Source organism: Salvelinus sp. IW2-2015, linkage group LG22, assembly GCF_002910315.2.
Source record: "Salvelinus sp. IW2-2015 linkage group LG22, ASM291031v2, whole genome shotgun sequence".
NCBI lineage: Eukaryota > Metazoa > Chordata > Actinopteri > Salmoniformes > Salmonidae > Salvelinus > Salvelinus sp. IW2-2015.
In genome coordinates, this window is record NC_036862.1 from 3,037,733 (window position 1) to 3,063,324 (window position 25,592).

At 44.9% G+C, this 25,592-nt stretch overlaps 1 protein-coding gene across 2 annotated transcripts in view; it reads right to left on the reverse strand.

Moving 5' to 3' along the window:
- Positions 1-7,765: 7,765 nt before the first annotated feature.
- rnpepl1 (arginyl aminopeptidase like 1) overlaps positions 7,766-25,592 on the reverse strand; it is a 34,655-nt gene continuing 16,828 nt past the window's right edge. The window contains exons 3-11 of one of the 2 annotated variants that reach the window (XM_023967151.2): positions 23,124-23,275; positions 21,358-21,474; positions 20,359-20,594; positions 19,876-19,989; positions 19,623-19,735; positions 19,433-19,541; positions 19,048-19,272; positions 18,628-18,770; positions 7,766-11,341 (exon numbers count right to left, since the gene is read on the reverse strand). In XM_023967151.2, the coding sequence (XP_023822919.1) occupies positions 11,048-11,341; positions 18,628-18,770; positions 19,048-19,272; positions 19,433-19,541; positions 19,623-19,735; positions 19,876-19,989; positions 20,359-20,594; positions 21,358-21,474; positions 23,124-23,275 (1,503 nt within the window). In that variant the 3' untranslated portion in view covers positions 7,766-11,047. Of the gene's footprint in view, positions 11,342-15,850; positions 16,202-18,627; positions 18,771-19,047; positions 19,273-19,432; positions 19,542-19,622; positions 19,736-19,875; positions 19,990-20,358; positions 20,595-21,357; positions 21,475-23,123; positions 23,276-25,592 lie in introns of those variants that run through there. The other variant, XM_070433953.1, reaches the window with a different exon arrangement.

Here is a 25,592-nt window from a genome sequence, read left to right on the forward strand (position 1 = left end):
AGAATCCGACCAAGAATGGACCCAGCGACTACGGATTCTCGCACAACTGCCGTCGAGATCCAGGGAGCAATGCTCGGCAGACACGAGCAGGAATTGTCTGCTGCTCGTCATGCCGTTGAGACCCTGTCCGCTCAGGTCTCCGATCTCTCAGGACAGTTTCAGAGTCTTCGTCTCGTGCCACCAGCTACTTCCTGGTCTTCCGAGTCTCCGGAACCTAGGGTTAATAACCCACCATGTTACTCTGGGCAGCCCACTGAGTGTCGCTCCTTTCTCACCCAGTGTGATATGTGTTCTCTCTCCAGCCCAACCACTACTCAAGAGAGAGAGCTCGGATCGCTTACGTCATATCACTCCTTACTGGTCGGGCTCGGGAGTGGGGCACAGCTATCTGGGAGGCAAGGGCTGAGTGTTCTAACGTTTATCAGAACTTTAAAGAGGAGATGATACAGGTTTTTGATCGTTCCGTTTTTGGGAAGGAGGCTTCCAGGGCCCTGGCTTCCCTATGTCAAGGTGATCGATCCATAACGGTTACTCTATAGAGTTTCGCACTCTTGCTGCATCCAGTGACTGGAACGAGCGGCGTTGCTCGCTCGTTTTCTGGAGACTCCACGCTGAGGTTAAGGATGAGATTCTCTCCCGGAGGTTCCTTCCAGCGTGGACTCTTTGATTGCACTCGCCATCCGCATAGAACGACGGGTAGATCTTCGTCACCGAGCTCGTGAAGAGAGTCGCGTTAACGGTGTTTCCCTCTCCGCATCTCAACCATCTCCTCCCACCGGCTCAGAGACTGAGCCCATGCAGCTGGGAGGTATTCGCATCTCGACTAAGGAGAGGGAACGGAGAATCACCAACCGCCTTTGCCTCTATTGCGTTCTGCTGGACATTTTTTCATGTCATGTCCAGTAAAAGCCAGAGCTCATCAGTAAGCGGGAGGCTACTGGTGAGCGCTACTACTCAGGTCTCTCCATCAAGATCCTGTACTACCTTGTCGGTCCATCTACGCTGGACCGGTTCGGCTGCTTCCTGCAGTGCCTTGATAGAGTCTGGGGCTGAGGGTTGTTATGGACGAAGCATGGGCTCGGAAACATGACATTCCTCTCAGACAGTTAGGGAAGCCCACGCCCATGTTCGCCTTAGATGGTAGTCTTCTCCCCAGTATCAGATGTGAGACACTACCTTTAACCCTCACAGTATCTGGTAACCACAGTGAGACCATTTCCTTTTTGATTTTTCGTTCACCTTTTACACCTGTTGTTTTGGGTCATCCCTGGCTAGTATGTCATAATCCTTCTATTAATGGTCTAGTAATTCTATCCTATCCTGGAACGTTTCTTTCATGTGAAGTGTTTAATGTCTGCTATCCCTCCTGTTTCTTCTGTCCCCTCTACTCAGAGGAAACCTGGTGATTTGACAGGAGTGCCGGAGGAATATCATGATCTGCGCACGGTCTTCAGTCGGTCCAGAGCCAACTCTCTTCCTCCTCACCGGTCGTATGATTGTTGTATTGATCTCCTTCCGGGGACCACTTCCCCTCGGGGTAGACTATACTCTCTGTCGGCTCCCGAACGTAAGGCTCTCGAGGATTATCTGTCTGTTTCTCTCGACGCCGGTACCGTGGTGCCTTCTTCCTCTCCCGCCGGAGCGGGTTTTTCTTTGTTAAGAAGAAGGACGGTACTCTGCGCCCCTGCGTGGATTATCGAGGCTGAATGACATAACGGTTAAGAATCGTTATCCGCTTCCCCTTATGTCGTCAGCCTTCGAGATTCTGCAGGGAGCCAGGTTCTTTACTAAGTGGACCTTCGTAACGCTTACCATCTCGTGCGCATCAGAGAGGGGGACGAGTGGAAAACGGCGTTTAACACTCCGTTAGGGCATTTGAATACCGGGTTCTGCCGTTCGGTCTCGCTAATGCTCAGCTGTCTTTCAGGCATTAGTTAATGATGTACTGAGAGACATGCTGAACATCTTTGTTTTCGTTTACCTTGACGATATCCTGATTTTTTCACCGTCACTCGAGATTCATGTTCAGCACGTTCGACGTGTACTCCAGCGCCTTTTAGAGAATTGTCTCTACGTGAAGGCTGAGAAGTGCGCCTTTCATGTCTCCTCTGTCACATTTCTCGGTTCTGTTATTTCCGCTGAAGGCATTCAGATGGATCCCGCTAAGGTCCAGGCTGTCAGCGATTGGCCCGTTCCTAAGTCACGTGTCGAGTTGCAGCGCTTTCTCGGTTTCGCTAATTTCTATCGGCGTTTCATTCGTAATTTCGGTCAAGTGGCTGCCCCTCTCACAGCTCTGACTTCTGTCAAGACTGCTTTAAGTGGCCGGTTCCGCCCAGGGAGCTTTTGATCTCCTCAAGAAGGTTTTACATCCGCCCCTATCCTTGTTACTCCTGACGTCACTAAACAATTCATTGTCGAGGTTGACGCTTCAGAGGTGGGCGTGGGAGCCATTCTGTCCCAGCGCTTCCATTCTGACGATAAGGTCCATCCTTGCGCTACTTTTTCTCATCGGCTGTCGCCATCGGAACGCAACTATGATGTGGGTAACGCGAACTGCTCGCCATCCGCTTAGCCATAGGCGAATGGCGACAGTGGTTGGAGGGGGCGACCGTCCCTTTTGTCGTTTGGACTGACCATAAGAACCTTGAGTACATCCGTTCTGCCAAACGACTTAATGCACGTCAAGCTCGTTGGGCGTTGTTTTTCGCTCGTTTCGAGTTCGTGATTTCCTATCGCCCGGGAAATAAGAACACCAAGCCTGATGCCTTATCCCGTCTCTTTAGTTCTTCTGTGGCTTCTACCGACCCCGAGGGGATCTCCCTGAAGGGCGTGTTGTCGGGGGACTGTCTGGGGAATTGAGAGACAGGTAAAGCAAGCACTCACTCACACTGCGTCGCCGCGCGGCTTGTCCTAGTAACCTTCTGTTCGTTCCTGTCTCTACTCGTCTGGCTGTTCTTCAGTGGGCTCACTCTGCCAAGTTAGCTGGCCACCCCAGCGTTCGGGGTACGCTTGCTTCTATTCGCCAGCGGTTTTGGTGGCCTACTCAGGAGCGTGACACGCGCCGTTTCGTGGCTGCTTGTTCGGACTGCGCGCAGACTAAGTCAGGTAACTCTCCTCCTGCCGGTCGTCTCAGACCGCTTCCCATTCCTTCTCGACCATGGTCTCACATCGCCTTAGACTTTATTACCGGTGCCTTCGTCTGCGGGGAAGACTGTGATTCTTACGGTTATCGATAGGTTCTCTAAGGCGGCACATTTCATTCCCCTCGCTAAGCTTCCTTCCGCTAAGGAGACGGCACAAATCATCATTGAGAATGTGTTCAGAATTTCATGGCCTCCCGTTAGACGCCGTTTCAGACAGAGGCCCGCAATTCACGTCACAGTTTTGGAGGGAGTTCTGTCGTTTGATTGGTGCTTCCGTCAGTCTCTCTTCCGGGTTTCATCCCCAGTCTAACGGTCAAGCAGAAAGGGCCAATCAGTCGATTGGTCGCATATTACGCAGCTTTCGTTTCGAAACCCTGCGTCTTGGGCAGAACAGCTCCCCTGGGCTGAGTACCTCACAACTCGCTTCCTTCGTCTGCTACCGGGCTATCTCCGTTCAAGGTAGTCTTGGGTACCAGCCTCCTCTGTTCTCGTCCCAGCTCGCCGAGTCCAGCGTTCCCTCCGCTCAGGCTTTTGTCCAACGTTGTGAGCGCACCTGGAGGAGGTCAGGTCTGCACTTTGCCGTTACAGGGCGCAGACTGAGAGCCGCCAATAAACGTAGGATTAAGAGTCCTAGGTTTGTCGCGGTCAGAGAGTGTGGCTTTCCACTCGTAACCTTTCCCTTACGACAGCTTCTCGCAAGTTGACTCCGCGGTTCATTGGTCCGTTCCGTCTCTCAGGTCGTCAATCCTGTCGCTGTGCGACTGCTTCTTCCGCGACATCTTCGTCGCGTCCATCCTGTCTTCCATGTCTCCTGTGTCAAGCCTTTTCTTCGCGCCCCCGTTCGTCTTCCCTCCCCCCCCCCCCGTCCTTGTCGAGGGCGCACCTATTTACAAGGTACGGAAGATCATGGACATGCGTTCTCGGGGACGTGGTCACCAGTACTTAGTGGATTGGGAGGGTTACGGTCCTGAGGAGAGGAGTTGGGTTCCATCTCGGGACGTGCTGGACCGTTCGTTGATTGATGATTTCCTTCGTTGCCGCCAGGGTTCCTCCTCGAGTGCGCCAGGAGGCGCTCGGTGAGTGGGGGGTACTGTCATGTTTTGTCTTTGATCATCATGTCTTGTCCCTGTGCTTCCCTCTGCTGGTCTTATTAGGTTCTTTCCCTCTTTCTATCCCTCTCTCTCCCCCTCCCTCTCTCCCTCTCTCGCTCTCTCTCTCTATCGTTCCGTTCCTGCTCCCAGCTGTTTCTCATTCTCCTAACTACCCATTTTACTCTTTCACACCTGTCCCTATTTTTGCCTCTGATTAGAGTCCCTATTTCTCCCTCTGTTTTCCGCTTCTGTCCTTGTCGGATTCTTGTTTGATGTTGCGTTCTGTGTCCTTGTTCCGCCCTGTCTGTTTTTTGCCTTCTTCAGATGCTGCGTTGTGAGCCAGGTGTCTATGTCAGCTACGGCCTGTGCCTTCCTGAAGCGACCTGCAGTCTGTGGTCGCGTCTCCAGTCGTTCCTCTCTACTGACGAGAGGATTTCAGTTTCCTGTTTTGGATTTACCTTTGATAATATCCAGGAGAATCATTGTTTGTTTAAGACTGGAATAAAGACTCTGTTTCTATTACGTCGCTTTTGGGTCCTCATTCACCAGCATAACAGTTTGTAAACTTACCATTAAAAAGCACCATGATGATTAAGTGTACATATAGCTGTACCATAATAATTTTCACTTTTAAGCATACTGTAGCTGCAACTGTGTAAACCTCCAATTGTCCTAATATTCCACCCACTAAAACCTCCCCCCATATCTAGGTCTGTTGTCACTAAGACCATCAGACCATCTCCCTGACTATTGACGCACATTTGCGTCCTAAGTCAAACCCTTGGCCGACAATTGGCGTTGGCCAATTATATATGAAATATGAGCAGTCCCATGAAAACATAAATATCTGAGGCTGCTTACGACAACTAACCAAACAACATGGAAAACATTCAGAAAAAAAAAAATWGTCCCAACAATAGATAGAAATAATAACAGTACAATATTATAAATGCATGCTCATATTAGAAAGTCCTAGCAAAGCTATAAGCATGTCAGCCCAGTCTGCTCAGTTCATTGGATTCAATTGTTAGAACATTTTTGGATAAAATGAAGACAAAACAACCTACATATATCGCAAGACCAGTCCTTTTTCATGTCGATTACATGCAAGACATATGTCACGTAGTCCTCATTATATCCTGTTGTATTCCGACCAAAAAAAGGAAGAAGGAAAAAATATTCTAACGGCCGCTAATGACTGCAAGTAAAAAATCGTCTTAGGCATCACATTATATCCTATTGTATTCCTGTTGTATCGTGCCATGGCTGTGCCAGAGCCAACTGCAAGCCAAACCTGGGCACCCCTTCATGGAAAGGCATACCTAAGTTCAACTCACAATCGACTCCAACACAGCCATCGCACAACAGCCAAGAACACATGCAGTACTGACAATCCAGAGCGAGTAAACCTGTAAAACCAACCCTCTCTCCACCCATACACATTTTGTTTTTTTATTCCAGGGTCGTTGATCTATCAGCTCGGTTGTTTTACACCTAGGCCTATATCATTAGGATAAAGAATATAAAAAGGTAGCATAAATAGCTTATATATAAATATATAATATAACTTTCTCTCGCTTAGAGAAGTGCTTCCATAAGCCAGTTATTGTATTAGTTCTACCGTTAACTTTAATCACTTTATCCCAGTGTTAACCAGCCCGCCACACACTAGAGACAACAACCCTGTTGACAATACCTAATCCATCCATTTGCCTGTGTGTATCGGAATAATAATCATTTACATTTTTTAAATTGAGAATTATTTTTTAAATGTAAAAAGGTAATAACACCAATTATTTTAGGATCATATAGGCCTATTCCAATAGAGAACCTATGCAGGTTTGTAATTGTATCATCATTTAACCTAACCCTATAATACATCGATTCATATTTATTACGTTTTATCTTAAAAGATCCGATTCACATCGGCGAACAAGGGCTGTACTTTATAACAGCTTTTAAGTCATAATATACCCGACCTCTACAATTAGGCCATATCATATTCAACTAAAAAAACAACCTTGGTATTTCTAATGTACAATCTTCAAATTAAATTAAAAAATCATAAAGAAAAAAGGTCAGCCTTACCCATCTTCGCCTTCCCCTAAATCAAAACCTGATATTACATCCAAATAGTCCAGAGTTCCATATTGCCTAAATAGAAAAAGGTTAAGTTCATCATACCCATTCTGCGTTACCATAAAGCAAACCTTATTAAGTCCACGGCTCCATACTGCATGAATGTACAACATTTAGATAAAAATAATAATAACCTAGTTCTTGCAACAACAAAAAATTGGGTAAAAAAAACGAATGAATCGATATTTGTACTGTGTAATGCGGTGCAAATATGTATCGGGGACTACTTCAACAGGAGGTAGCTATCACTCAGCCACGTTGTAATCTTCCGAGTCCTTGGAACATTTGGTTGTTTACATATCATTTATCGAGGACTAGACGAACTAAGGCCTCAACCTCCCTTTTTTTAACTGCTCGCTCATGCTTGTAAGCAATGCTCCATCTTCTGGAGAAATGGTTATAAAAACAGTCCCCCTCCAATGTTAAGTTTGACATTTTAGACCACTGCTTCCCTCCGGTTTCGCTCGCAGAACTCGAGGAAAGGTCACGCTGCCACCTGATCAACCCATGACGTCTTAACCTTGTTTTAGCAAACCAACTGACTAGCCAGTCTATGATATGTTATGATAACCACTGTTGGCCTGGATTTAATTAGTTATCGTTTTTCTAGAGCTCCGACCTGAAGATCACTGACGTCATGATTCGACCTTGTTTTTTTCAAGTTCCCAGTTGTCTTGACCTCACTGAAGTCATGCTAGATTGACAGCATGGCCAATGTATTCCAATTTTTTCTGAACCATAGTGTTGCATGTTTATCCAGAGAACGCCAGACTTTGATGACAAAATTTGCCCACAAGGACCGCTGCCCCAACTTCCTGTTCAAGTGAGCACAGCACAACAAGTCCAACATGTCTTGTATTTTACTGCATAAATTATGTAATATGCCAGGGAGATATGTATACTGTAGCTAAGAAAGTAATACTAAGTGTATGTTCTGTAGTAAGCTGTTAGTAGCCCATGTGCCTCACCCAAATAATTTGGTCGCTATCCCCCTCATAATTTAGCCAACTGTTCTGACTTGGTGGTGCACATGTAGCCTATATACCCTGTTTTAGAGAAATGTAATCATCAAATATTGTAAGAGCTTTCATTGTCTGATTATATGCCCCCTTTATTTAAGTGCAGCTTGACTAACAATGGTTTTAGGAAACAGCTCGAAGATTTAAACGATGCTCATACGAAGGTTCTAACAATGAATTTAAGGCTAAGATGCTTTTGGGAAACTGGGCCCAAGTGCCATACAGATGCCAACACAAGGCCTATAGGATAAAACCAATCAGTGCGCCCTCTTGTGGACTAATAGGCCTACATAACCTGAGTTGACACGTTTCCCTTTTCACTCACAATATCAACACAGTTTGTTTTAAAAAGCACCAGTCTAGAGGCAAACGCCAATGTTGAGTCTCAATGCTTTTTTATTACTTGTAAAACGTCGGAGACAAACCTGCTAGTCTATCCCCTCTGTGTTGTACAGTAACAAATATTGTACATTAAGTAAGGCATCGGAGGATAGCTGAAGACTGCCGGTACAGTCACTGTTTAACAATGTAATCTCATTTTATCATCAAAACACAAACATTCTGCCCCTCACATTTCTATGCTGAGAGGTACAGCCCGTTCACAATTCATAAATAATAATGTTGGGAGGAAACGTTAAAACAAAATGTGTACAAAATCATTGTTAACATTTCAGCCCAGCTATTCATTAATACGTCACTGACATACACCCCACCCCTCTCTTTAGTCAATCACAGAATCAAAATTACCTGTAGCTTTGGAAATGGCAATCAAGCCTGAACGAGAGAAGTTCAGAAGGCAGACACTGTCACTGTTGACAAGGGTCGCGTTCAGGAGGGTGCCACGTTCTATATAGCCGACAACGATTCCCTATTCTTCAGGACAAAGAAGCATGTCTGTTCAATAAATTCCTATCTGAAGGTCCTGTAAAGTTGCACGCCACCTGGGTAGGTGGATGCACGTTAAAGGACTGAACGCGACCCAGACGAATAGCAGAGCTCCAGTTTGAAGGCACGTGTGGCCTTAACCTCTCCCTTCTCATGACATCCCTACGGGAGAGGGTTTTGCACTGTGGGGGCTGCGTCTCAATAGTGTAAAGTAGTAGGCCTACCAACCTTCCCTACTTAAGACAGTTGATAAGTAAAAGCAAAGTTGTCAAAGAAGCCCAATCCATCATTGAGCCGACTGGACTTTCATTTCAGTAAATGTTCAATTCTTTCAGATAAGTGCAGATGAGGGCAAGGAGACGAGGCGAGGAAGGCTGTTTAGACTACTGAGACACAGCCCAGGTGTAAAGGGAAGAGAGTGAGCGGGGGGAATTCCACTTCTATTCCTGGATAAGCCTTCCTGTTGGATATTCCAAATGTGGAAATAATCTATTGTAATTATTAAAGGCAGGGTTAAAGTGTGTAGTGTTGAACGGAGCATACAGAGGCTTGAGTCCCAAATGCTATGGGCCCTGGGTTCCATAGTGCCATTCCTATGTAGTGTACTACTTTTGACCATAGCCCCATCTATGGTAGCGGTTCCCGAACCTATCCGCAGGGACCCCCAGCCATTCTATGCATTTGATCTATTTCAAACCTAGCACACCTGACTCAACTAACCATCAAGCCCTTGACTATGTCAATCAGGTGAGCTAGTTCAGGGCTACAACACATTTGTGAGATGTCTGGGGGTCCCTGAAAAGAGGTTTGAGAACCACTGCCCTATGCAGTCTGATCAAAAGGAGTGCAATATGTAGGGAATAGAGTGCCATTTGGGGCCAGCAGGGCTCTCCTCTCTCAGACTACAGACTGGGCAGAGGGACATTTGGTGGCTCACTCTCTCTGTAAATTAGTCTAGGGCACAAGCTGCAGGCTCATGAAGCCATAATCCTAGCGCTAAGCTGGACACACAACATGTGTGCAAACAGTCAATAGATGGTTACCTTCATTCATGAAGTGCATGCGCACACACACATGTACAACATTGTCCTTCCCAGAGAGGCTTCAAAAGGTTAGCTTACAAAAATCAGACTCAATATATAAATACGCATTTACAGTGCATTCAGAAAGTATTCAGACCCCTTGACTTTTCCACATTTTGTTACGTTACAGCCTTAAATCTAAAATGTATTAAATAAAATGTTTTCCTCATCAATCTACACACACTACCCCGTAATGACAAAGAGAAAACAGATTTTGGGGATTTTTTTTGCAAATTAAAAAAGAAATAAAAATACAGAAATACCTTATTCAGACCCTTTGCTATGAGACTCGAAATTGAGCTCAGGTGCATCCTGTTTCCATTGACCATCCTTGAGATGTTTCTACAACTTGGAGTCCACCTGTGGTAAATTAAATTGATTGGAAAGGCACACACCTGTCGAAATAAGGTCCCACAGGTGACAGTGCATGTCACGCCATGAAGTCGAAGGAATTGTCCGTAGAGCTCAGAGACAGGATTATGTCGATGCACAGATCTGGGGAGGGGTACCAACAAATGTCTGCAGCATTGAAGGTCCAAGAACACAGTGGACTCCATCATTCTTAAATGGAAGAATTTGGGAACACTAATAGTGTTCCTAGAGCTGGCTGCCCAGCCAAACTGAGGAATCAGGAGAGAAGGGCCTTGGTCAGGGAGGTGACCAAGAACCAGACAAAAGCCACTCCTTAAAAGGCACATGACAGCCCGCTTGGATTCTCTGGTCTGATCTGATGAAACAAAAATTGAACTATTTTGCCTGAATGCCAAGCGACACATCTGGAGGAAACCTGGCATCATCCCTACGCTGAAGCACGGTGGTGGCAGCATCATAATGTGGTGATGTTTTTCAGCGGCAGGGACTGGGAGACTAGTCAGGATCAAGGGAAAGATGAACGGAGCAAAGTACAGAGAGATCCTTAATGAAAACCTGCTCCAGAGCTCTCAGGACCTCAGACTGGGGCGACGGTTCACCCTCCAACAGGACCACGACACTAAGCACACAGCCAAAACAACACAGGAGTGGCTTTGGGACAAGTATCTGAATGTCCTTGAGTGGCCCATCCAGAGCCCGGATTTGATCCCGATCTAACATCTCTGGAGAGACCTGTAAATAACTGTTCAGCAACGCTCCCCATCCAACATGACAGAGCTTGAGAGGATCTCCAGAGAAGAACGGGAGAAACTCCCCAAATGCAGGTGTCAAGCTTGTAGCGCCATACCCAAGAAGACTCGATGCTGTAATCACTGCCAACGGTGCTTCAACAAAGTACTGAATAAAGGGTCTGAATAGTTATGTTTTTATATTTTTAATACATTTGCAAAAATTTCTAAAAAAAACTGTTTTTGCTTTGTCATTATGGGGTATTGTGTGTAGATAGATGAGAGAAAAAAACGATTGAATACATTTTAGAATAAGGCTGTAACGTAACAAAAGGTGGAAAAAGTCAAGGTGTCTGAATACTTTCCGAATGCACTGTACACACACAGTGTGCATATGTGTGTAACTGTGTGTGCATGTGTATGAACCCGGTGGTCTTTTGTCACTCACTGTCAGTCTCAGTCAAGCACAGATGATGTTTGGCTAAAACTGCAGTCATTTCAAGTCTTACAGTTCTTCAACATGCCACCCCCTTCTCTCTCTGTCTCTCTCACAGTGTATGTATGTCTCTCTTCTCTTCTACCGGCCGCTCAGGCGGACACGTTGACGTCACGTAGTGCGATAGTACCAGTCGTGGGGGGGTCGGCGGGCCCCAGTTGGTCACTGGGGGTGGGGCTGGGTGAAGAGGGGGTGGGGTGTAGTAGGGAGGGGACAGAGCCTGTGGGAGTGGGTAAGGCGCTGGTCTGGAACAGGATCTGCTGGAGTGTCCGTCGGAGGTTGGGGTGGAGGCGGGCCTGTGTCTGGTAGAACACCTCAGCTGCAAAGCACTTCATCACCCCGGAACAAAGGTCCTCGTACAAYGGGACCGTGTACATCCTCGACGTCTGATGAGATAAAAAAATACCAGCTAAGGTTTAAATTGTATTGCTGTTACATTTTTTTTTTAAGTCATTTGTCTTTGGCACTTACAGGTAGGTAAAAGGTAAAAAGTGACATAAAAGCTCTGCCGCCTAGAGGTCGACACGTAAGCTTGAATACATATTTTTATAAGATACTGGCAAGATATTACCAAATTACTCCCATGCACCTGCTAAAAGTGCTTAAAAATATATATACAGTGGGGAGAACAAGTATTTGATACACTGCCGATTTTGCAGGTTTTCCTACTTACAAAGCATGTAGAGGTCTGTAATTTCTATCATAGGTACACTTCAACTGTGAGAGACGGAATCTAAAACAAAAATCCAGAAAATCACATTGTATGATTTTTAAGTAATTAATTTGCATTTTATTGCATGACATAAGTATTTGATCACCTATCCAACCAAGTAAGAATTCCGGTCTCAACAGACCTGTTAGTTTTTCTTTAAGAAGCCCTTCTGTTCTCCACTCATTACCTGTTTAACTGCACCTGTTTGAACTCGTTACCTGTATAAAAGACACCTGTCCACACACTCATATCAAACAGACTCCAACCTCTCACAATGGCCAAGACGAGAGAGCTGTGTAAGGACATCAGGGAAAAATTGTAGGCCTGCACAAGGCTGGGATGGGCACACGGACAAAGGCAAGCAGCTTGGTGAGAAGGCAACAACTGTTGGCGCAATTAACTAGAAATGGAAGAAGTTCAAGATGACGGTCAAATCACCCTCGGTCTGGGGCTCCATGCAGATCTCACCTCGTGGGCATCAATGATCATTAGGAAGGTCAGGGATCAGCCAGAACTCACACAGCAGGACCTGGTCAATGACCTGAAGAGAGGCTGGACCACAGCTCACAAAGAAAACCATTAGTAACACATACGCCGTCATGGATTAAAATCCTGCAGCGCACGCAAGGTCCCCCTGCTCAGCCAGCGCATGTCCAGGCCCGTCTGAAGTTTGCCAATGACCATCTGATGATCCAGAGGAGGAATGGGAGAAGGTCATGTGGTCTGATGAGACAAAAATTGAGCTTTTTGGTCAAAACTCCACTCCGCGTGGTGGAGGAAAAAGAAGGATGAGTACAACCTAAAGAACACCATCCCAACCGTGAAGCATGGAGGGGAAACATCAGTTCTTTGGGGAGTGCTTTCTGCAAAGGGAACAGGACGATCTGCACCGTATGAGGGGAGGATGGAGGGCCATGTATCGGAGATCTGGCCAACAACCTCCTTCCCTCAGTAAAGCATTGAAGATGGTCGGGCTGGGTCTTCCAGCATGACAACGACCTGAAACACACAGCCAGGGCAACTAAGGAGTGGCCCCGTAAGAAGCATCTCAAGGTCCTGAGTGGCCTAGCCAGTCTCCAGACCTGAACCCAATAGAAAATCTTTGAGGGACTGAAAGTCCTATTGCCCAGACGACAGCCCGAAACCTGAAGGATCTGGAAGAAGTCTGTATGGAGGAGTGGGCCAAAATCCCTGCTCGGTTGGTGCAAACCTGGTCAAACTACAGGAAACGTATGATCTCTGTAATTGCAAACAAAGGATTCTGACCAAATATTAAGTTTGCTTTTCTGATGTATCAAATACTTATGTCATGCAATAAAAATACTAATTAATTACTTAAAAATCAACAATGTGATTTTTGGGATTTTTGTTTTAGATTCCGTCTCTCACAGTTGAAGTGTACCTATGATAAAAATTACAGACCTCTACATGCTTTGTAAGTAGGAAAATCGGCAAAATCGGCAGTGTATCAAATACTTGTTCTCCCCACTGTATATTAGACATACAACATACATAATAGCATTACACACAGTGTCATTATATACAGATTAGTCTAGCAAACTCTTATAGAGAATGTTAACAGCTGAGGGGAGACGCCATTTGGCCATGACACGAGTATCTGGCCTGCTCCACTAGACTCCTAACTTTTGCAGAGTGTGAGACTCCCCTATTTATTTCAATAATTCCTGCCCTGCTTTTCTAAAGTCTTCGAAAGCCAGGTGAACAAACAGATCACCGACCATTTCGAATCGCACCGTACCTTCTCCGCTATGCAATCTGGTTTCTGAGCTAGTCACAGGTGCACCTCAGCCACACTCAAGGTACTAAACGATATCATAACCGCCATCGATAAAAGACAGTACTGTGCAGCCGTCTTCATCGACCTGGCCAAGGCTTTCGACTCTGTCAATCACCGTATTCTTATCGACAGCCTTGGTTTCTCTAATGACCGCCTCGCCTGGTTCACAAACTACTTCTCAGATAGAGTTTAGTGTGTCAAATCGGAGGGCCTGTTGTCCGGACCTCTGGCAGTCTCTATGGGGGTGCCACAGGGTTAAATTCTCGGGCCGACTATTTTCTCTGTATATATCAATGATGTCGCTCTTGCTGCAGGTGATTCTTTGATCCACCTCTACGCAGACGACACCATTCTGTATACTTCTGGCCCTTCTTTGGACACTGTGTTAACAAACCTCCAAACGAGCTTCAACGCCATACAACACTCCTTCCGTGGCCTCCAACTGCTCTTAAATGCTAGCAAAATGCATGCTCTTCAACCGTTCGCTGCACGCACCTGCCCGCCCGAAAAGCATCACTACTCTGGACGGTTCTGACTAAGAATATGTTGACAACTATAAATACCCAGGTGTCTAGTTAGACTGTAAACTCTCCTTCCAGACTCACATTAAGCATCTCCAATTCAAAGTTAAATCTAGAATCAGCTTCCTATTTCAAAACAAAGCCTCCTTCACTCATGCTGCCAAACATACCCTCGTAAAACTGACTATCCTACCTACCGATCCTTGACTTTGGCGATGTCATTTACAAAACAGCTTCCAACACTCTACTTATCAAATTGGATGCGGTCTATCACAGTGCCATCCGTTTTGACACCAAAGCCCCATATACTACCCACCACTGCGACCTGTATGCTCTCGTTTGCTGGTCCTCGCCACATATCCGTCGCCAAACCCACTGGCTCCAGGTCATTTATAAGTCTTTGCTAGGTAAAGCTCCGYCTTATCTCAGCTCACTGGTCAACATAGCAACACCCACCCGTAGCACGCGCTCCAGCAGGTATATTTAACTGGTCAACCCCAAAGTCAACGCCGCCTTTCCTTCCAGTTCTCTGCTGCCAATGACTGGAACGAATTGCAAAAATCACTGAAGTTGGAGACTTATACCTCCCTCACTAACTTTAAGCGTCAGCTGTCAGAGCAGCTTACGGATCACTGCAGCTGTACACAGTCCATCTGTAAATAGCCCATCCAACCAACTACCTACAGTTGAAGTCGGAAGTTTACATACACTTAGGTTGGAGTAATTAAAACTTGTTTTTCAACCACTCCACAAATTTCTTTTTAACAAACTGTAGTTTTGGCAAGTCGGTGAGGACATCTACTTTGTGCATGAAAAGTAATTTTTCCAACAATTGTTTAGACAGGTTATTTCACTTATAATTCACTGTATGGCAATTCCAGTGGGTCAGAAGTTTACATACACTAAGTTGACTGTGCCTTTAAACAGCTTGGAAAATTCTAGAAAATTATGTAATGGCTTTAGAAGCTTCTGAAACACCTGAAGGTACCACGTTCATCTGTACAAACAATAGTACGCAAGTATAAACACCATGGGACCRCGCAGCCGTCATACCGCTCAGGAAGGAGATGCGTTCTGTCTCCTAGAGATGAACGTACTTTGGGGCGAAAAGTGCAAATCAATCCCAGAACAACAGCAAAGGACCTTGTGAAGATGCTGGAGGAAACAGGTACAAAAGTATCTATATCCACTGTAAAACGAGTCCTATATTTTTTTACCTTTATTTAACTAGGCAAGTCAGTTAAGAACAAATTCTTATTTTACAGTGACGGCCTACCCCGGCCAAACCATCCCCTAACCCAGACGACGTTGGGCCAATTGTGCGCTGCCCTATGGGACTCCCGATCGTGGCCGGTTGTGATACAGCCCGGGATCGAACCAGGGTCTGTAGTGACATCTCTAGCACTGAGATGCAGTGCCTTAGACTGCTGCACCACCATTAGTTGACTTACAAAAATCTAGCTGCAGATTCTACCTTATTGAGTTAATTACAGATCTTGAATGGATTATGGTCATTGTAGTTAATTACCTTTACTGCGCTAAACTGTGGACACCCCTTCAAATGAGTGGATTTGCCTATTTCAGCCACACCCGTTGCTGACAGGCAGGGGCGCAACTTTCACTGGCGCTGCTTTCACATTCTGAAATTGCATTTTTGTCCCGCCCAGTTTTATCATTGGAATGTGGTACAAAACTAGGCAACGGTGTGCTTTAGGACCATGCGGATGGCTCCGATTGGTCGGGAAGGATGTTTGGAGTTTTGATCCGACTGGACACACCTACTCATTCAAGGGTTTTCCTTATTTTTACTGTTTTCTACATTGTAGAATACTAGTGAAGACATCAAAACTATGACATAACACAAGGAATCATGTAGTAACCAAAAAAGTGTTAAACAAATCAAAATATATTTTATATTTGAGATTCTTCAAAGTAGCCACCCTTTGCCTTAATGACCGCTTTGCACACTCTTGGCATTCTCTCAACCAGCTTCATGAGGAATGCTTTTCCAACAGTCTTGAAAGAGTTCCCACATATGCTGAGCACTTGTTGGCTGCTTTTCCTTCACTCTGCGGTCCAACTCATCCCAAACCATCTCAATTGGGTTGAGGTTGGGGGATTGTGGAGGCCAGGTCATCTGATGCAGCACTCCATCACTCTCCGTCTTGGTCAAATATCCCTTACACAGCCTGGAGGTGAGTCTTTGGTCATTGTCCTGTTGAAAAACAAATGATAGCGGCACTAAGCGCAAACCAGGTGGGATGGCGTATCGCTGCAGAATGCTGTGGTGACCATGCTGGTTAAGTGTGCCTTGAATTCTAAATAAATCATTGACAGTGTCACCAGCAAAGCACCCGACACAATCACACCGCCATGCTTCATGGTAGGAACCACACATGTGGAGATCATCCATTCATCTACTCTGGGTCTCACAAAGACACGGCAGTTGGAACCAAAAATATCAAATTTGGACTCATCAGACTAAAGGACAGATTTCCACCATTCTAATGTCCATTGCTCGAGTTTCTTGGCCAAAGCAAGTCTCTTCTTATTATTGGTGTCCTTTTGTAGTGGTTTCTTTGCAGTAATTCGACCATGAAGGCCTGATTCATGCAGTCTCCTCTGAACAGTTGATGTTGAGATGTGTCTGTTACTTGAGCATTTATTTGGGCTGCAATCTGAGGTGCAGTTAATTCTAATGAACTTAACCTCTGCAGCAGAGGTAACTCTGGGTCTTCATTTCCAGAAGCGGTCCTCATGAGAGCTAGTTTCTTCATAGCGCTTGATGGTTTTTGCAACTATACTTGAAGAAACTTTCAAAGTTCTTGAAATTTTCCGCATTGACTGACCTTCATGTCTTAAAGTAATGATGGTTTCTCTTTGCTTATTTGAGCTGTTCTTGCCATAATATGGACTTTGTCTTTTACCAAATAGGGCTATCTTCTGTATACCACATGTACCTTATCATAACACAAATGATTGGCTCAAACGCATTAAGGAAATAAATTCCACTATTTAACTTTTAACAAGGCACACCTGTTAATTGAAATGCATTCCAGGTGACTACCTCATGAAGCTGGTTGAGAGAATGCCAAGAGTGTACAAAGCTGTCATCAAGGCAAAGGGTGGCTACTTTGAATGATCTAAAATATATTTAGATTTGTTTCACAGTTTTTTGGTTACTACATGATTTCATAGTTTTGATGTCTTCACTATTATTCTACAATGTAGAAAATAGTAAAAATAAAGAAAAACCCTTGAATGAGTAGGTGTGTTCAAACTTTCAAATGGTACTGTATATATTTATTATGTCCCCCCACTTCTGAAACCAAAGTTGCACCTCTGGTGACAGGTGTATAAAATTGAAGACACAGCCATCACATCTCCATAGATTAATATTGGCAGTAGAGTGGCCTTACTGAAGACCTAAGTGACTTCAACGTGGCACCGTCATAGGATGCCACCTTTCCAACAAGTCAGTTCGTCAAATGTCTGCCCTGCTAGAGCTGCCCCGGTCAACTGTAAGTGCTGTTATTGTGAAGTGGAAACGTCTAGTAGCAAGAACGGCTCAGCCGCGAAGTGGTAGGCCACACAAGCTCACAGAACAGGACCGCCGAGTGAGTAAAAATCGTCTGTCCTCAGTTGCAACACTCACTACCGAGTTCCAAACTGCCTCTGGAAGCAACATCAACACAACAACTGTTCAACGGGAGCTTCATGAAATGGGTTTCCATGGCGGGGCAGCCGCACACAAGCCTAAGATCACCATGTGCAATGCCAACCGTTGGCTGGAGTGGTGTAAAGCTCGCCACCAATAGACTCTGGAAATGTGTTCTGGAGTGATAAATCATGCTTCAAAATCTGACAGTCCGACAGACGAATCTGGGTTTGGCGGATGAACGCTACCTGCCCGAATGCATAGTGCCAACTGTAAAGTTTGGTGGAGGAGAAATAATGTTTTTATGGTTCTGGCTAAGCCCCTTAGTTCCAGTGAAGGGAAATCTTAACACTACAGCATCCAATGACATTCTAGAAGATTATTTGCTTCCAACTTTGTGGTAACAGTTTGGGGAAGTCCCTTTCCTGTTTCAGCATGACAATGCCCCGTGCACAAAGCGAGGTCTATACAGAAATGGTTTGTCGAGATTGGTGTAGAAGAACTTGTCTGGCCTACAGAGAGCCCTGACCTCAACTCTATTGAACAGCTTTGGGGTGAATTGGAACGCCGACTGCGAACCAGGCACTAATTGCACAATATCAGTGCCCGACCTCACTAAATGCTCGTGGCTGACTGGAAGCAAGTCCCTGCAGCCATGTTCTAACATCTAGTTGAAAACCTTCCCAGAAGAGTGGAGGCTGTTATAGCAGCAAAGGAGGCCCATGATTTTGAAATGAGATGTTCGACGAGCAGGTGTCCATATACTTTTGGTCATGTAGTGTATGTAGAATATTGGCCTGTTGGAAACTAAAACTCCCTACTACATTGCTCAGTTTGGAATTTGTTCAGATTTCTCTCTAGAGAAACGGCACATTGAGCTCACAGAAAAAAACAGAATGAAATGGAATTCAAATAATTGAACCGACTAGGAATAGGGTGCTATTTGGGACGGGCCCTCGCCGTCTGGTTCAGTCACCACTCACGTGTTTGTGCAGGAAGCCGCGGATGCGGGGCAGGTCCGGGTAGAAGCTGTTCCGCACCACAATCTGCAGCCAGCGGATGCGCACCTCAGCGTTCATCTCATCCAGCTGGGCCGAGTAGCAGCGTGACAACTGACCCATAACCTCTGACACACACAAACATCCCATCACTCTCTGGGGTAGCTTGATTTACGCAACATTTTACTTGGTACAACGGAACCAATGGAATAGTCCCAGAAAATGCAGAAATTCATGTATTTGAAGCCAGGTTCCATATAAATAAAGTGTAGGAGTGCTGATCAAGGATCAGGTCCCCCCTGTCCATGTCTTACTTATTATTATCTGAAAGGAAAAGCATATCCTAAAATCAGCACTCCTACAGTAACACGCTTGATACATATGGCTCCATGGTCTGGTACCTACCGTGTGAGAGGGGCGAGCGGTCCAACAGTCTGTCCAGGAAGAGAACGGTCTGGAAGGTGCTCCAAGAGGAGAGGTTAAAGTTTGCGATGGCCTCAGGGTCCGGGGGTTCGCTGGCCCACAGGTCACACAGACTCTGGACAGGACCGGTCAGAACCCCCCCGGCCGAGAGGTCCGGTTCGCACAGAGGGGGGCCACAACCGTTCAACCACCGCTCAAACTCCAACCCTGAGAGGGAGAAGAGAGAGGAACAAGTATATACCTTTTCAGTTCGGTGGGTTCACACAAAAACAGAGAATAATCTGACAATGCTATCCAGCACTTGAACAAGTTGGGTGGACGTAAATGTCCTTTTCCCATGAACTGGTAATGTGAGTGACAGACTCACCCTCTCTCTGTGCCACACAGCTCTCCTTCAGCTCCGGGAAGAAGCCCAAGAARAAATCGAGCAGGTCCTGGGCCACAACACTGCTGAACTTAAACTGCTCTATGTAGGCCTGAGAGAACATGACACACTTTACAGTGATGTGGTGTGTCTGTGTGTGTGTGTGTGTGTATCTATGTGTCCATGCGCTTACCCTCAGGAAGCTGTCGAAGCGCTTGACATTGCCACAGAGTTGAGAGAGGTACGAGACGAAGCAAAAGCCTTTCTCATAAGTGAACAAGTTCATCAGACTACTGGGATTAATACCTAAGGGAAGAAAAGAAACAGACGAGGGAGAGAGAATGAAAGACAAGAAAACAGAGTCGTCCTCATTAAAAAAAGTACATTTTATTTGTGAAGCACAATTACACAGACTATTTGTGCGTTTATCCATCTTTCACCCGTACCTGGCTCAAATTTGACCTGCAGCTTGCTGACAGGGTTGTTGTCTCCTAGGAGACGCATCTGTCTGTGCAGGGCGTCTAGACGGAACACCGTCTCCAGACAGGTGAAGGCCTCACCTTGGGAAACACAGGGACGACGGATTAGCTGTTGGCATGTTTGTTTGTTTGTGTGTGTGTGTGTGTGTAGTGATACACCTCTGTACTTAGGTGTGTATGCTGTATATACACACCATATGCACCATGTGGTGCGGCAGGTAGTCTAGTGGTTAGAGCGTTGGGCCAGTAACCGAAAGGTTGCTGGATCGAATCCCCGAGATGATAAGGTMAACATAGGTCGTTCTGCGCCTGAACAAGGCAGTTRACCCACTGTTCCCCGGTAGGCCATCATTGTAAATAAGAATGTGTTCTTAACTTAAAAGGTTAAAAAAATATATATATATGCCTTTGTGCCTAGGTGTGTGTGTGAGCGTGCGTATGTATACACACCGTAGGCCTCGGTAGTGATGCGTCTCTGTGCGTAGGTGGCCAGTCCCTCGCTCAGCCACATCTCTTCCCAGGTGGCGTTGGTGACCGCGTTGCCGAACCAGCCATGGGCAATCTCGTGGATGACGTCGATCAGCAGGAACTCCCGGCTCTCCAGGATGGAGGAGATGATGAAGGTGAGGCAGGGGTTCTCCATGGCCACGATGGGGAACGACGGAGGCAGGAACACTATGTCGTACCTGTGTGTGACCAGGGTGGCGGAATGATACGAGGGTTGTCATGTGGTCAATTCAGGGTTGCTTCCCAAATTACACACTATTCCTTATAGGGTGCAATACTTTTGATGTCAAACGAAGTGCACTATACAAGGAATAGGGTGAAAGTAGTGCACTATATAGGGAATACGGTGCCATTTGGGACRCAGACCGGGAAGTGCATTGAAATTCAATTCATGAATTGTACAACTCTCATTAGGACATAACAGAACTTTTTCAATGTATGAATTGACATGAAATGTACCTCCTTTGTACCTCCTCAATTGACTGAGTGGGACAATTTTCTGGTTTGTTCTCTTTTATAGCACGTTTTGTATGGTTTCAGTTCCATCTTCCCTCTCCCTAGCATGACTTAAAAGCCATGTAAAGTTAACAATTTGTGTAAACTTGTAGAATTTGTATCTGTAACTGCGAACACTGTACAATTTAAATCTGAATACTATCTAGCCATGTGAATTTGGCACTTAAGTGTATTTTGGGGATTGTGTGTGTTCGGTCTGTACTCTATATTATTAATTGGTATGGCTAGCTAACCAAACCAACTCGACCAAATACTACAGAGGCCGTGGACAAAGACACTCCAACTCACCCAGGCCTAAGTGACAGAGTATCTGAAGTGTGTGTATGCATAAGTATGTCACAWAAACTTGACCTGTACCCTCATGCATTGTTCTATATTTGATGTTGAGACTCTTGTGTGAGGCAAAAATAAATGTATTGCTCTAACCTTCCCCACACATAGGGTCCGAAGAGGTCCTCGGCCACATTCAGCCAACGCTCCACGCTACCCCCTAGCTTGCTCACAGCACAGGTCAGTATACACGGCTCTGCCCACACCCGGCTCCTGCCAGAGGGAGATAGCAGGGATGTATTCATTAGCGCAAACCATAGCAAAATACTTTGCAACAAAAACATTTCTTATTGGACAAGTTCAGGTAGGTCCCTCCCAGTTTCGGACCATTTGCTTCCATTTGGTTCCTAGTGAGGTGAAACATTTCCCCTATAGATAGATAATAAAAATGACATGCTAGTTGGGTGATTCCACGCCAGCCCACTCTGGAGATGTGATGTACTTGTAGAGTTTACCGTTTTAAACAATATGTCTAAAAATGAACAAAATCAAAAACGGGTAGTTGAGACGTTCCTATTTTTTTTTTTAAGTTGAATACATTTGTGAAACATTTCAGGATCTAGACATACTCCATATTTTAGAGCACACTATAAGGAGTATAATGACTCCAAGATGTTTGTCTGTATCATGTACGGTTCACAGATCATAGGGTCTTACAGTATAATGACTCCAAGATGTTGTCTGTATCATGTACGGTTCACAGATCATAGGGTCTTACAGTATAATGACTCCAAGATGTTGTCTGTATCATGTACAGTTCACAGATCATAGGTCTTACAGTATAACGACTCCAAGATGTTGTCTGTATCATGTACGGTTCACAGATCATAGGGTCTAACAGTATAATGACTCCAAGATGTTGTCTGTATCATGTACGGTTACAGATCATAGGGTCTTACAGTATAACGACTCCAAGATGTTGTCTGTATCATGTACGGTTCACAGATCATAGGGTCTTACAGTATAACGACTCCAAGATGTTGTCTGTATCATGTACGGTTCACAGATCATAGGGTCTTACAGTATAATGACTCCAAGTGTTGTCTGTATCATGTACGGTTCACAGATCATAGGGTCTTACAGTATAACGACTCCAAGATGTTGTCTGTATCATGTACGGTTCACAGATCATAGGGTCTTACAGAAGGCGTGTATAGGTCTAAAATGCCACTTACATCGTGTTTAAAAAAAATTGTTTGTATACAGATGTAAAAAGCATATTGAACATCCTTCCTCCCAATTAAGTTTTTATGTGAGATTTACCAGAACAATCTGAGATACCAAAAATATTTCCCGTCCACGCTGGCGTGGATCACCCCTTGCATGTGAAAATCTCATGTGATGCTGCTGCATTGAGGATATGGCAAATATGTGAAGGTCTGGACATTGTCACATGATAATATGCAGAAGCATAACACCAGTACAGGGGCGTCAAACTCAAGTCCTGGAGTTTCACAGTGTCAGCTGGATGTTGTTCTTTCCTTTATATTGGTGTCCGATTTAGACCTAGGAAACAATGGTGTGTGGACTTCCTCGCTAACCAATGACTTAGTTGATCAATTAAAAGGTAAGGGAGGAACGACAACCAACAGTAACTGCAGGCCTCAAGGTCTGGAGTTTGACACATTCATGACAAAGGTTGCATCACAGTAATATCTATAATAAAGTATCTTTCTCCTGAAGTCTCCACTCCTCATTCACTACTTCTCACAAATCTTAAAGCTTTGGATTGGTGGAGGCATTGGCTAGTTGGAGTGTCCACTAAATATGCCAGTCATTTCCTTTCAAATCAGTGAAGGGATGGGAAATACTGCTGCTTTATTATTCATGTACTGGACCTAGGTCAGGTCACTCCCACTGACCTGGGGCCGATGTCGACGTGCTGCAGGTCTCCTGCCACCAGTGCCACCAGGTAGGCTGGGACGGGGTACTCCATGGAGAACTGGAACACTCTGTCCTGCTTGGAGTAGGCACTACGGGAGGCACTCATCAACACTGTCACACCTTCCGGGACCTGCACACACACACAAACAGGCTCATAGACATGTACGTACACACACAGACATGTACGTACACATGCTTGCACAGAAACATATTATGAAACTCATTTCGACAAAGGGAGATTATGTTAAAGCAGGAGTTTCACAGAAAAAGGGGTGCTAAAGAGACTACAGAAGGGAAAGTGAGATGTAGATTGTGAAAAGCAGAGTGGGATTAAAGAAACAGTGGTGTAATTCTATGAAAGCCATTTTATTTAGACAATGGAGAGAAACCAAGACAGAGGGTGAGAGCAAATAAACCAGATTAAGATGACAACAAAGTGAGATTAACGGGGGGAGATTATAACAAGAGATTAGCATGGATAATTATATTAAAACGCCAATTGAGATTTACAGTATTTTTTTTTCTTGATTGAACTTTTACTTATTTAGGGAAACCCATTGAGACCAGTGTCTCATTTACAATGGCGCCATGAGGACAACAATACAACAAATACAAAATTATCAGCAAAAATGTAATAAACTACAAATTACAGAATCAACACTACAGTTTGAAACACCACAAATACAATTATTTACATTCAATCAAAAACAGTGGGGTGAATGAGACTGAAAAACGTAGAGAGACACAGGCAGACAGAGACAGAGAGACAGATCAACAGAGCAATGCAAAGCTGATATCACCGAGCCAGGGTTTTCTTCCCAGTGATGTAGTGGTAAAAAAAAAGGTGATTGACCACCCCAGTGGCCCACCAACAAATTCTTAGATCTGATGTCATCAGATGCATGGGCTACACATACTAAGACAGAAGGGTGCCGTTTGCCTCGCTCGAGGCTTTCTCTGGTGAAATAGATTCAAAATTATGAAACACAGAGAGACACAAATAAGATTTTTTTTATACTTGTATTTTTATTCTTAAGTTTTGGTGAAACCTGGCTTCCCTTGGCATTCATTAATACACACCACTTTGTAGGCTGAATATCATCATGGTATTTGTAATACAGTTGAAGTCGGAAGTTTACATACACTTAGGTTGGACTCATTAAAACTAATTTTTCAACCACTCCACAAATTTATTTTTAACAAACTATAGTTTTGGCAAGTCAGTTAGGACATCTACTTTGTGCATGACAAGTAATTTTTCCAACAATTGTTTGCAGACAGATTATTTCACTATTTCACATAATTCACTGTATGGCAATTCCAGTGGGTCAGAAGTTTACATACACTAAGTTGACTGTGCCTTTAAACAGCTTGGGAAATTCCAGAAAATGATGTCATGGCTGTAGAAGCTTCTGATAAATGATGTCAATTAGCCTGAGTCAATTGGAGGTGTACCTGTGGATGTATGTTGAGGCCTACCTTCAAACTCAGTGCCTCTGTTTGACATCATGGGAAAATCAAAAGAAAGCCAAGACCTCAGAAAAAAAATTGTAGACCTCCACAAATCTGATTCATCCAATTTCCAAATGCCAGGTACCACGTTAATCTGTACAAACAATAGTATGCAAGTATAAACACCATGGGACCACACAGCCATCATACCGCTCAGGAAGGAGACGCGTTCGGTCTCTGGATAAGAGCGTCTGCTAAATGACTTAAATGTAATGTAAATGTCCTAGAGATGAACGTACTATGGTGCGAAAAGTGCAAATCAATCCCAGAACAACAGCAAAGGACCTTGTGAAGATGCTGGAGGAAACAGGTACAAAAGTATCTATATCCACAGTAAAACGAGTCCTATATCGACATAACCTGAAAGGCCGCTCAGCAAGGAAGAAGCCACTGCTCCAAAACCGCCACAAAAAAGCCAGACTACGGTTTGCAACTGCACATGGGGATAAAGATCGTGCTTTTGGAGAAATGTCCTCTGGTCTGATGAAACAAAAATAGAATTGTTTGGCCATAATGACCATCGTTATGTTTGGAGGAAAAAGGGGGATGCTTGCAAGCCGAAGAACACCATCCCAACCGTGAAGCACGGGGGTGGTAGTATCATGTTGTGGGGGTGCTTTGCTGCATAGATGGCATCATGAGGCGGGAAATTATGTGGATATATTGAAGCAACATCTCAAGACATCAATCAGGAAGTTAAAGCTTGGTCGCAAATGGGTCTTCCAAATGGACAATGACCCCAAGCATACTTCCAAAGTTGTGGCAAAATGGCTTAAGGACAACAAAGTCAAGGTATTGGAGTGGCCATCAAAAAGCCTTGACCACAATCCCATATAAAATTTGTGGGCAGAACTGAAAAAGCGTGTGCGAGCAAGGAGGCCTACAAACCTGCCTCAGTTACACCAGCTCTGTCTGGAGGAATGGGCCAAAATTCA